We start from the raw sequence: 12597 nt of genomic DNA, 5'->3' as shown, positions 1-12597 counted from the left end.
ATAAAAGCTCATCGCAATGTCATCCTTGATTGTTAGTGCCTTTAGCAAGCTGTTTTTCCTGACCTTTGTCGCGCTGTTACACACAACACCTCTGCCCAAGGAAATGTAGACAAAGACAGCCAAAAGCATTCCTGCCTCACTGTCCCATTCTGCTTTCAGTCATTCTTGTCCTTATCTTCTTTCCATTGTTACTGTCCCAAGCACTTCTAGGTCATATGTGACTGCATTGTCAGGTTTTTCACCCAAGTGAATACTTATGGCCACATCCACTAAAGGATTGCGCAGCTTTTGCTTTAAAAGCTTTAAAAGTGCACGGTGCTCTTCACCTTGCCCGCGACAAAATATTCTTCATAGTGCAATCAATACCACAGCGCATCAAGTTAATGTTGTGAACCCGCGACCCCCTCTCCTGCAGCTCCACATGGATAAAATACTTATAGTAATAATAAGCAAAGCAGCGTCTTCGTCTTTTTCTCTTCTTCTCTTCTTCTCTTTTCGTGACTCCCTGTGCCACACACCACAAATGGGCCCTTTAGTGGTCAACTGTACAGGTGTTTCCCCCTTGACAGTGGTCAACGAAGGCAAACTGCACCCAGCTGGCAAACCTTGTGGGCGTGTTAGCGCCAGTATATACTTGGTGCAAATTCCTAATTGGATACGGTGCTAAAGTACACTATTTTGCCGCGACTTAATGGAGCTATTAGCGCCTGCAATCCATTCTTAGTGGATGTGGCCCAATACTTAATGTATGGCTGGACCGCAATTGGGTTTAGGTAGTGTGAATGTTGTTAATATTACTGAGTAGTGGTGAAGTAGATGTAAGACCTACATTCTTATGCGGTATGTCTAAATATAAATAAATAAAAAGGTTGGTTAAAAAAATGAAGTCTTTCCCAAAATAAGCTCTGGTTTTGTCTTTCATTTCAGGTTATTTAGTTATCCATCACAGTCTCTAACCTTTTACAAACAGGCTTTGTGCTGTCCGTGGGCTCGCCCTGACTATCGGCTCTATGTCGGCAATTCAGTTACTGAACATCGTCCAATGTCTCTCTCTCTGTCACCGTGAGACTGCAGTGTGTCAGAGAGCTGCAGACAGACACCTGCTGCCCGCTATTGCACAGATGGTAACTCATGAATACGGCTCGAAGTATTACACTGTCTTTCTTAAAGCACCTGTAGGCCTACTAATAAAGCATGGAGTAGTACTCTGAAGTCCAACCAAAAAGTTAGAAAAATGTACATAATATAAATGTTAGGTCATCTATATGTGCATGGCAGAATTCTTCATTTGATTTTATTGTGGACATCTTCAAATAATGTCTGTTCTTTTATGACTGTTACACAACAGCAACCGCACATGTCTTCTCTCTTTCTCTCTTATTGCCTGTATCTTATGTTTAATGCTGATGGAATCCGTGAGTCTTTGACTCTTGTTGCAATGCAAATGAATCAAGCCGATTGAGCCATTCGATTGGTTAGGGAGCAGGTCCATTTAGAGCTTGAGGTTGTACATGATTGGGTCTTATCCTGATCCCATTGTGTATACCACTGTAACTGTGTTTGCATTCTTTCATTCACATTCGTATGTGATACAAGCAATTGTGAAAAAAATGGCTTTATTTCATCACTGGATACGGACGTATTCCATGCTGTCATTTTATGGTCCGTTATAACGGTTATTACTTTGATAGAGTGGCGACCCCAGTGAGCAGGAAGCCTACTACAGTGCACAGGTCGACTCAGGTGGTAGAGAGGGTCGTCCGATGATCGAAGGGTTGGCGGTTCGATCCCCGCCCTGCCACTTGTGTCATGGTTGTTGTGTCCTTGCGCAAGACACTTTACCCACCTTGCCTCGCGTGGATGTCGAAAGTTAGCCTGCTATTGGTGTATGAATGTGTGGGTGAATGGTAATGTGTTAATGGGAACAGGTCTCCCTTGCAAAAGAGTCTCCGGTCTCAATGGGATTTACCTGTATAAATAAAGGTTGACAAAAACATAAAGGAGAAGATAAAGGAGCATTTAAAAAAAAACTCTGTTCATGTTGTCATCGTTGTCGATCTCTGCTGGCACTAACAGCACAACTTGACCAGTCACAGCTATTGCAGTCACTAGTGTGGTATCTACTCAGTCGCCATTTTACTGACACACATTTGTGCTGTACTTTCCTACAGAATATAACACCAAGACTATAGGGATTCCTCCTGGCCTTAGTTATTTGCAGATGTAATAGATGAAGGATTTGTTTTATGTGCACACAATGCTTACACTGTTTGCTTTCACTAATGAGAGACAAATGCAGGCAGTAGGCTGCCTGCCTGCCTTGCCTCCTTACAGGCCGCAGAGGGACAGGCACAGAGTACATCTGATTATCGACTGGTGAAATGCTGCCACTCAGGGTTTCCGCTCATAAAGCCAAGTTACATAGTAATTAGCCTTGGGTCAATGTGTCCAGTAGCTATCCTACAGAGACACAGTTTCACTGGAATCGCACAAATTCTTGTAAAAGGTTAAAGGACCAAGTTTCATTAAACATCAGGTGCAGTACTGTCACGTTACTGCCCACATCTTGTCACACATCAGGTGGAAGAAGATCCTGTTGAGATGTATCACACACATGTGTGGTTAACCTTCCCCCAACCCACTGGCCTGGGGATGTGTTGGATGTGTTTCTGGCAGTCTTAGCTGTCCTGAGTGATGGAACTTAGCCTAGCACATGTTTGTGTTATCATGCACAAACACTGGGTGAAGCTCTCTAGATTTCTAAGGAACCCTTTTCTGTTTGTTTCTAATCTGAATGTAATTTGCACAGTGGCATATCTTAAAGTCGAATCAATTTACCAGACACCTACTTTGTTTACCTCAAATTGACTGAATGACTGCCATGATAGGGGAGTGTGTGTGTGTGTGTGTGTGTTTGTGTTTCTTAAACCTTATGAAATATCATGTTTAGTCTTTCATCATCTATTAACACTATTTAGTCTGCATGAAAATAGATCACAGATCTGCTTATATATATATATATATGAATTCATTCATACTGTTTGTTTGTGGATTACAGGGATAATCCACCGGCACTAATATGAGCGCTAAATGTCTAGAGATGAACATTCTAGTCTTGAGTGTGTGACATTCTAAAAAAAACAACAAGACGTTTAAAAATATGAAATACTGAACTGAAATATTAAAGCATGTTTTCTTTTTACTCTACACCTGTAGCTTAAGTGTGTATGCCTAAACTAAGACTACAGTTGATTTCCGTCCTGGTTAACCCGTGTACTCTCTTTCACCCACCCCCCCCCCCCCCCCCCCAGGTGCCCACGGAGTGCGAGAGGAGCCCCAGTTTGTGACGGCCCGCGCAGGAGAGAACGTCATCCTGGGATGCGACGTGTCCCACCCCCTGAACGGCCAGCCCTACGTGGTGGAGTGGTTCAAGTATGGAATGCCCATCCCCTTCTTCATCAACTTTCGCTTCTACCCTCCTCATGTGGACCCGGAATACGCCGGTAAGATGGCTCAAGCATCTTTGACTTTATGAAAAAGCGTTTGAAGTTCAATGTATTGTTATTGAAGCAGTCACATTCAGGGTCTAAACAGTGTCTTGATATCGGTCTAGAAAGACTGTTTCACTGCCCTCTCAGCATCACTGATGGGATGGCTGTGGTTATTTTTTTATCGTTTTTATTAAAAAAATGTCATTGTTTGCACAAAAATTTGCAGAATGACAAAGATAACAAATGAATACAGCACAGGGAGAAATGGCATAACATTATAGAGAACAGAAAACAAACAGAGTCAATAAATATAGGCCAACATAAAATTGATACAAACTAATGAAACCAAAATAAACAATAATAAAGATAATGAAGGTTAGATGTGTTAAGATGCTCCGTTGCACCTATACCTACACGCAACAGTCATGTCACAGTGTGCTTACATACCATGGAGTACACGTCTACATCACTGCAGTAAACTTCGCCAGTATAAGTAAGTCAGCAATAACAAATGTTTGCGATGGTATTTGGTTACCCGTAAGCCCCCCTTTGTGAGACATTTTTTGTTGTTGCTTATGATGATTGGAACTATGTATTTACAAAGCTTCAGACACAAAATCTGTTTCACCTGCTGAATGAAGTAACACCTGGATGTACCAGCAGGATCTATTTATATAACTCAATGTAGAAACTTCAAGCTTTCAGTGCACAGACACTGAGAATACACCGCAAATATCTGCATACATATTCATTCTGGACTTTGCAATGAGGGAGGAGTACACTAAATGTAATTTTGAGTATCAAGGTATGACACTGGACAAGAGCCCTAGATGCCATGAACCAAACACTCCCCACAGCCATTCACAGCTCAGCACATTGGAGAATGGGGAGGGACCATACTTAAAACACTTCCTTATTAGTGTTTAGCTGGATGACATGCTAATTCATGATATTTGTCTTATAGTGAAACCAGTGAAAATGTGCTAAACTGAGAATCAAGCTGAGTCATTTTCCATTCAAACATATTCATCATTTGTCTCACTCTTGCAGCTGGTCTCCTTCCACTATCTTTTGCTAAAGGGTTCAAACAAAAACATTGAATCATCGCCCTCTTTGTGTTTTCTTTGATCAGTGGTGTGCTTTACCAGTGTAGACTACAATAAATGTATTTGCTAACTAATGTAAACGGCTTTAACGAGAAGTTGTTTCCTTTGGGCGCAGCATCTCTTTCAAACTCCGATTATGGATGTGTTTTGCTCAAGGTGAAGTTTGCTTGGGAGGTGAAGGGGATTTTTCTCTTGCCTGCTTCTCATCACAATTGAGAAATAATCCCTCCTTCTGGTATGTGTTTGATTCAAAGAGCTTGTATCATGCGTTGATTCATTTAATTATAATTTACAGGCGAGTTTCCCCACTGACAGAGCGGTCTGTGCCAGTAGCGATGCACAAATGTTTTGGATAATTTAAATACTTAAACTGCATTTTCATTCTGAGCATGAAACATACATAATTATTCATGGCAGTCGCAGCAATACAGCCTCAGGACCCCATGCAGCTATCCATTTCTAATTTCAATGGCCACTAGAAACTAAAACTGCTGACCATTTATACTGTAGTAGGCTTAGAAACAAGCTTCCTAACTGAGAACATGTTTATGTAATCATTTAGTTGGTCCTTGTTTGTGGGCTAGCCTTATTTGATAGTTTTAATGAACAACTATAGGTGTCCTCTTACCCTCAGTAAATATGCATACTTGATGAGTTAGGCTAATATAGGGATAGGGTCAGTAGCAACCGATTAATATTACCAGTTAAAGGTGGAGTCAGCAATTCTGGAAAACGCTTATTTCCGCACAATCCACCACCTGTCCGTACTGTCTGTGCACTGATAAGAAATTTGGTGTGAATACACAGCCTAGGCTCTGTAAACTGGTATGTTAACAAAGGCGGCCCAACGTAGCTAGCAACAAACCTGTTTACAGAGCCTAGGCTGTGTATTAACTCTGGAATCTTAGCAGTGCACACACAGTACAGGCAGCTAGCGGATTGGGAGGAGATATTCAGACATGAAACTTTAACTATTGATTTGCTAGAGCCAGAGCTTAACAAACAAACCACATTCAAAATGGAAATGTCTTTTGGAAACGTATTGGAAGACCTCAACCCTCTGCTTGTTGTCTATGCTGTTTTTAAACCCCTTTCACTGTAATAACTTTTTACATTTTGCTTTCCCCAGTACGAAGGGACGCATAGCTAGCTCTAGCATTCAGCAATTCATCTCTTATATCATTTTCATAGTGCAGCAGTTCAAGTTCTGCATACAGACTCAGGCTAACACCAACCTCTCTCTTTTCTTCAGCGTCACTAGTTACAATATTGCGTCATGGTATGAAGTCACAAAGGTCACGGTCAAAGCTGTGGAGCCACATAGAGGCTTTCTTTGTTCCCTCTTTAGATGTGGAGGATGTGGAGGGTTAATGAGTCCAGGCCAACCACAGGGTCACTGTTTCATAGACATCTCAAACAAACCCTTCTCTTAAGGCTTTTTTTAACAAGGAGGAAGGGGGAGAAAAAACATCCATGAGAGAAGCAGAGGCAGACCAAAACATATATTTCAATATATTCTACTTCTATGATAAAGAGATGGACATTCATTGAAAGCCTGGCAGGAAGTAAGCAATATAAATTGAGGAGGAAACTGTAAATGGAGAGGCTAGAGAAGAAAGATAAAAAATAATTACTGAAGTGTTCCAAGATTACATTGTTGAATGTCAAAGATCATCATAGAAGATCTCTGAGCTAGTCCAAAATAGTTTAAAAGAATATGCTTTGCAAGGATATGGAATAAATACACAGATTTTAAGCTAGCTCTTCCTGTTAAACAAAAAAAAAGTCAAATATACATTAGATAGTTTGATGGGGTTCATTTACTGTACTTTTGACGGACCATTTAATGTAAAGTACGTATATCTGTGCTAGCCACACAAGCTCACAAAATGCATCACATTGGAATAAAACACCTTAGCAATAACCAGGCAACCCACTGCACCTTAAGCCATCCTCATGTGAATTTAAAAATGTGGACCCAAGGCTCTAGTCCTCTTATGCTATCACAGTTAACGCCAGTCATGAGGAGTGCAGCTCTGTGACAGACTGCCATGTGTTGATACTGAGACAAGGAGTGAGGCTAGAATGACTGAATAGAATATGATTGGAGGAACAGCTGGACTTGTGTCATAATTACTTCAATGAACAAACGGCCTGCTGACTGCTGCCTTCGCTGCCTAAGGGATATTGTTCTGTTCACTTTGACCATTCTGTGGACACAGTTCAGTCTAGGGGAGTTATATACTGGATATTCCAAGTGTGAATTGAACAGGGATTTGGACTTAAATAATTCTACATCCTCTACTGTAGCATACCCATCAGTAGAAGGCTTTTAAATTGATTTTTTAACACTATATAGTTTGTTCTAAGTATTACAACTAATAAAATGTCTTTCTGGTAATGTATTTCCATAAATATTATATCATATTATTATTAAAATTATAAATTAAATTCTGTAATTTATGTTTAACAAAGAGAATGTTTTTTACTATGTAGAGGGGTCCTTTTCTCAGTTTGTGCAACCCGGGTGTCTAGACTGAAATATCTCTAGTATTATCTATATAGAATAAATCAACACTATCCATGGTACTCTTAAAGAGGACCTATGATGCTTTTTGACTTTTATGACCTATAAACGTTTTTATGATGATTTATAGTCATGCTTAACCATACTAAATTATCAAATAATGACTTACATGCATTTCGACGTATTCCCTGCTGACCGTCTGGGGTGTCTGTGCAGAGCACTAGACACTATTCTAGCCAGTCGAGAAGTCACATGTTCAAAGCGGCTTGACGCTTTGTAACTTCGTGACGTCGCATGTAACTTGGTGTCGTCACCACGCGGATGTTTCCATGTATAGTAATGCTGTCACTTCCTTGCTCGCGTCTGCCTCGCGCCCATATAGGTCCATGCTCGCGCTTCCCGCCACTGAAAGTGTTCCGGAAGGAAGGTAACCAATCACAATAGAGTGGGGTTTGCAGGAGGGGGCGGGGGGGAGCGGAGATGGCCGAAGCACAGGCGGAGGGAGCGGAGATGGCCGAAGCACAGGCATGCTGGATCGCCAAAATAAGAGAAAGAGCTTCCCGAAAATCTACATAGTTTTTTGTGATGTGATTCGTGTCAGGTTGCTCTATAGCAGTGTAAAACAAGAAATTAAGACCAGAAAAGTAGTATAATAGGTCCTCTTTAAGATGGACTCAAATAACTTGCTTCACTGATCCCTGACATCTGACAGGTCAGATGAATCGCTCTCTGTTTTCTGCGATTTGCATATGATGTGTTGGGGATCAATATTAAATCTGAAGACACAATTCTATTTATAAAACTCTTTTATTTCAAAAAACTCTTAGTTCAGTTCAGCAAATATAGATACTGGATATTACTGATGCTCGCTGTTGTAGCTTCGAGTGGCAGATTTTGAGGCCTTCTGGATAGGGGTTTCTGGCTCCCACTTGAAGCACTTGAACCAAAAAAAAATTCTCTTTTTACAGTGGAGAAGATGACAGCCTCTTCACTTTTTTACTGTGGAGAGGCTGACAATCTCTTTTTGCTCATAACTCCCCAACCAAACATCCCACATACAAAACCTTTAAATCCACAGATTCACTGAATTCTGCTGCATATTTTAGAATAGGCCACGCCCATTTAAGACCTTAAAGGTGCCAACACACTGCACATCGCCGCGCGGCGAGTTTACATAGAAAGTCAATGTATTTCGAGCGCCGCAAATGGGCCGGCGCGGCCGCCGCAGAAGTTCAAAATACTGTATTGAACTTTTCTGATAGCCAATCAGCGTTGAGCTCCTCCCGACGTCACTCGGGTGAGTCTGCTGAGCTACAAGACACGTGGAACCTGGCTGGCGGTGCTGTCGGGAAAGGAGGGATGAAGGGAAAAAAGAAGGAAAAGACAGAGAGAGAGAGAGAGAGAGAGAGAAAGAAAGAAAGTTCCAACACATCGATAAAATGTATGACAGCAGTTTAATGAGACACCTTTTAGTAAAAGGAGCAAGGAATAGACTCACATTATAGAAGAGAGAAGGAGAGAAAGCCAGGGAAGATGTACTGCAGATGAGTGAATATGCAGAGACAATGCAAACTAAATACGACAACTGACACTTCCAAACATTTCCCTAAACATCACAACAATATCAGAGGTATTATGAAAACAAATCTGGAAAAAGGGAAAATCTGTTTGGGTTTTCTCTACATGTTGATATGCACGGCCATGGATACATATGTGCGTGTGTGTGTGTGTGGGCGGGTTGTGTGTATGTGTGTGTGGGCGCATGTGTGGGTGTGTTTACGAAGCTTGGGTGGCAGGTGGCAGGGAGAAATGTGTGAGAGGTGCAGTGAGACCAATACAAGGGCCGATGGCAGAGATGATGAAGGCAGAATACTTCAGAGACGCTCCCAACAAAAACAAATCAGTGAGGATGACGACGATGATGAGAGAGATGTAAATAGCGGGAAGAAACTGGGCGTGCACATTCAATGAGCCATCGGGCGGCGGCCGGCGGCGGACACAAATGAGCCAAAATGATCACGCGGCGCGGAACCTGCGATTCGCGCGGCCAACCGCCGCGCCGCGGTGTGCAGTGTGTTGGCACCTTAAGGATTATTTGCAAAATCGCAACTGCAAAACAGACTTTCCATTTCAGCTCCCACAATTTTTCTGCGATTTTTTTGCTTTTTGGTCTATAACTCCCAAACCGAACATCCCACATCGAAAAACTTTACATCCTCGGATTCTGTGAAGTGAGCGGCCTGCGCCGCGGTCGATGACGCTCGGGTCCTGTGTTGCGTCGGAGGCTTGGCCCCCGGTCATAACTGCTTGTGGCTTCTTTGCTACTTTCTGATTGGTTGAACGCCTGGTAGTTTGATTGACTGGTGTGTGGCTGCGTTGGACCCAAGAGCTCGTTGCAGAGAAAGGTTAATGGAACCGTATGGTGATGGTGGTGACGGTCAGGATTTATCAAAGCTATATAAAAAAAAATGTTTTGGCAGAGTTATAATTTGCGTGAGAAATGCAAGGTGTGGCATGGAGCGTGTGAATTGCCTGAAATGCGTGTGTCTCACTCTCATTGCGTGAGAGTTGAGAACCCTGTAGTACATAGCCTACCACTGCATTGACTAGGAGAACAGCAAAATGAGGGATGGAGGATGTGTCATGTAGAGGTGTAGGTGGTAAACATTGTATACTATTATACTTACTAAGAATATGACATTTTAGCATTGCCATTTTGAGCATGTTAGCACCACTTTAGCATGTAGCCAACTTGTTCTCTCTGTTAGGCTGCACCTCAGCAGCGCTGCTGGCCTAGCTGTGTAGAGACTTCCTATTGTCGATAAGTCTGTATACAAGCACTATCTATCACTATGGCTGTATGATATTAGCCTGGCTCCGCCCGCCTACCTACTTCCGCTCAATTTTCATTTCACTTCAGTAATCAGTCTGGGGCTGCGCTGGGGTGTGTTCATGGAATTCTGCTCGTCCAGATGTTTGGTTATCCAATCAGCGAACAGAGAGAGTGGCTGAGAAAGATGACGTTGAAGTCGCGCTCCAGTTTCAGTTGAATGCTGCGTTGCTTTATACTAAAAAAAAAAAAAGATCTCGGAAATTTCCGACTTGGTAGTTCCGAGTTCCGACCTGTCTGTGTTCCAGTGCATCTGCTCGGGAAAGTATGGGCGCCTACAACCTTTCTCATCCAAATAACTAAACGTTAGGCTCTAGCAAGTCACCGTTGCCAAGTACCGGTAGATCCATAGACTACAATATGTAGTGAAGTCGGAAATTTCCGATTTCCCTGTACAACTGGAACGCACCGTCAGAAGCCGGCTCATGACATACGTCTGAACAAACGTGATACGATTGGTTGGCTAATCCAGAGTGGCACTGGGCAGATCCAATAGTTTTAAACTTCAACAGACACCCGCCTCCAAGTGTGTGAACGTTTGCCAATTACAGCAGTTCCAGACCTTCTGTACAAATGAAACAAAGTACGATGGTCTGGTTGGACCAGGCTAGTATGATATGTCAATATTATTCTAAACCTCATCCTAAAACATTGCTTATAATTATGTATGGTGTGTTCTCCTCCCTGAAGCATTTGAAGAATAACAAGATACTGACACACTGTCACTGCTTCACAAGGTAGACAGAGAAGGTATAGACCTAATTGGCCTCTTCTATCAAGAAACAGACATGTATCTTTGGGCATATTTCAGTTTTCCTCAATTAGGACTACAAGCAGTGTAGCTATGAATAAGACTTGATGTAGGCATCCTCTTCCTTGCAAAAGATCATCGGCAAGGGCTGGATTGCATTGTCGTGACATCATCCATTCTTCAATTCTTAAAAGGCTGGCACAGGGCAAGTGTTGATGTGAATATACACTGTGCAGCCACTCTAAAGCCATCTGTACGACAGCTTTATTTATAAATGTTTAACAGTGGGGATCCCTGTAACCTGCTGCCATAATGTAGCCAGCCTGGTCTGATGCACTGGGCATCTGTGGCATGTAACACTTTGTAAGAGGGAAATGCTGTTTCACATTACAGACTAAAAGGGAGAACACTATGAAAGTCGGAGGGTTTGCAGATGTCACTGACTGTTGGTGGTGACTGAATAATGTAGAACAAAGTGTGTTGCATTCATAGATTTCTTTTTTGTTGGGGGGAGGGTTGTTTTTCCTTTGGGGACCCTGGAGACCATTACACATGTTTCTTAACACAGGAACTGCTTCATGGCATCATATGGTAGGCTACATCACATCATTAAAGGGTCAGGCTGGTGTTATGTTTTCACATAAAGACCAAAACCAACATTGAATTGATCCTAATTATAAGAAGGGATAGCTTCAGTAGCACGTTTTATTGAATCTGAATCCTGATTGCTCATTGGTTGGCTGCAGAGCTGAACAAGCCCAGGTGCTTTACCGACTTGGAAGCAGATCCAGAATGGGACAGAAGCCATCCCTATTAACAAGTCTTGTTTTGTGTCCAAAGCCTGACATTCTTCATGGTCTTCCTCGTCTGAGCAACAGAGCTCCATTGTAGTCCAGTAACTATTAACAACACATCAATGCATGCACACATTCTTTTGAGTCATGTTCAAAGGTTTCCATCTTCATTATGAAGCAATGGGCTTGAAGCTGAGAGCCAAAATCAGAGTAGAGAAAGGTAGACAAGTCAAAAAGCATTAACAAATGGTTAATGTTGGTCTATTACAAGGCTTTATTAAAAACATCAAAGATTAAGCACTATGCTAATCCTTAAAATGTATCCAGTACAGAGAGAAAATGTGTCCTCCTGCTATTCATAAATTGATACAATGGAAATAACATTCTTAAATATTCATATACTCTTCAGTTTTTTTATTGGTTTTAAGTATAAACTGTCACAAAAAAACGATAACTTAATGATGTGAAAAGAAGAGCAACACTTGTACTTAAACACTTGTAAATATAGCTTGACCCTTGCTAGCTTACAGAGGTGTCAACATGTACCGAGCTTCAGGGACCACTGCACACAGCCAACAGAAAGCATATTACAGGCCAATGTTGTTTTGAGTCAACACTGGAGACTATCTGTCATTATAGAGTAGGATGTGACCTCAGAGGGTAAAGAGCATGGAGGCAATGTCAGCAACTGGTGGTGAATATATCAGGGATTCTTGAGAACCGGGACAAAAGGCTGTCTTATTTAAAATTGTAGATGTTATTAGGGATTAAGAATAGAATGTCTGGAGCACAATTATCCCTTTAAAGTTAATTTTATCATTATTATGTCAAATATGCGACACTTGTTATCTTCTCACGACATCCAAAACAGTGTGTCCTCAGAGAAGGTTTCAATCTTTCATATGCAATAAAACCTATTAAAAATGTACTTTAATTATTAAAAAGAGCTTTTTTCATCAAAAGCAACACTAAATAATCTCTCATATCAATAAAAAAAAAAATTCCACAACACATTCATGTTTTATAAGGATTCTAAGT

At 41.6% G+C, this 12597-nt stretch overlaps 1 protein-coding gene across 1 annotated transcript in view; it reads left to right on the top strand.

Moving 5' to 3' along the window:
• LOC307261142 (protein turtle homolog B-like) overlaps window positions 1–12597 on the top strand; it is a gene marked incomplete at both ends in the record, with an annotated part of 124096 nt that overhangs the window by 23553 nt on the left and 87946 nt on the right. Inside the window, one exon of the mRNA XM_080041605.1 lies at window positions 3312–3503. Coding sequence (XP_079897731.1) covers window positions 3312–3503 — 192 coding nt within the window. The remainder of the gene's footprint in view (window positions 1–3311; window positions 3504–12597) is intronic.

This window comes from Ammodytes marinus (assembly GCF_949987685.1).
Source record: "Ammodytes marinus genome assembly, chromosome: 14".
Lineage (NCBI taxonomy): Eukaryota > Metazoa > Chordata > Actinopteri > Uranoscopiformes > Ammodytidae > Ammodytes > Ammodytes marinus.
The sequence above is the reverse complement of the archived record's forward strand: the minus strand, read 5'-3'. Positions and strand labels throughout refer to the sequence as shown.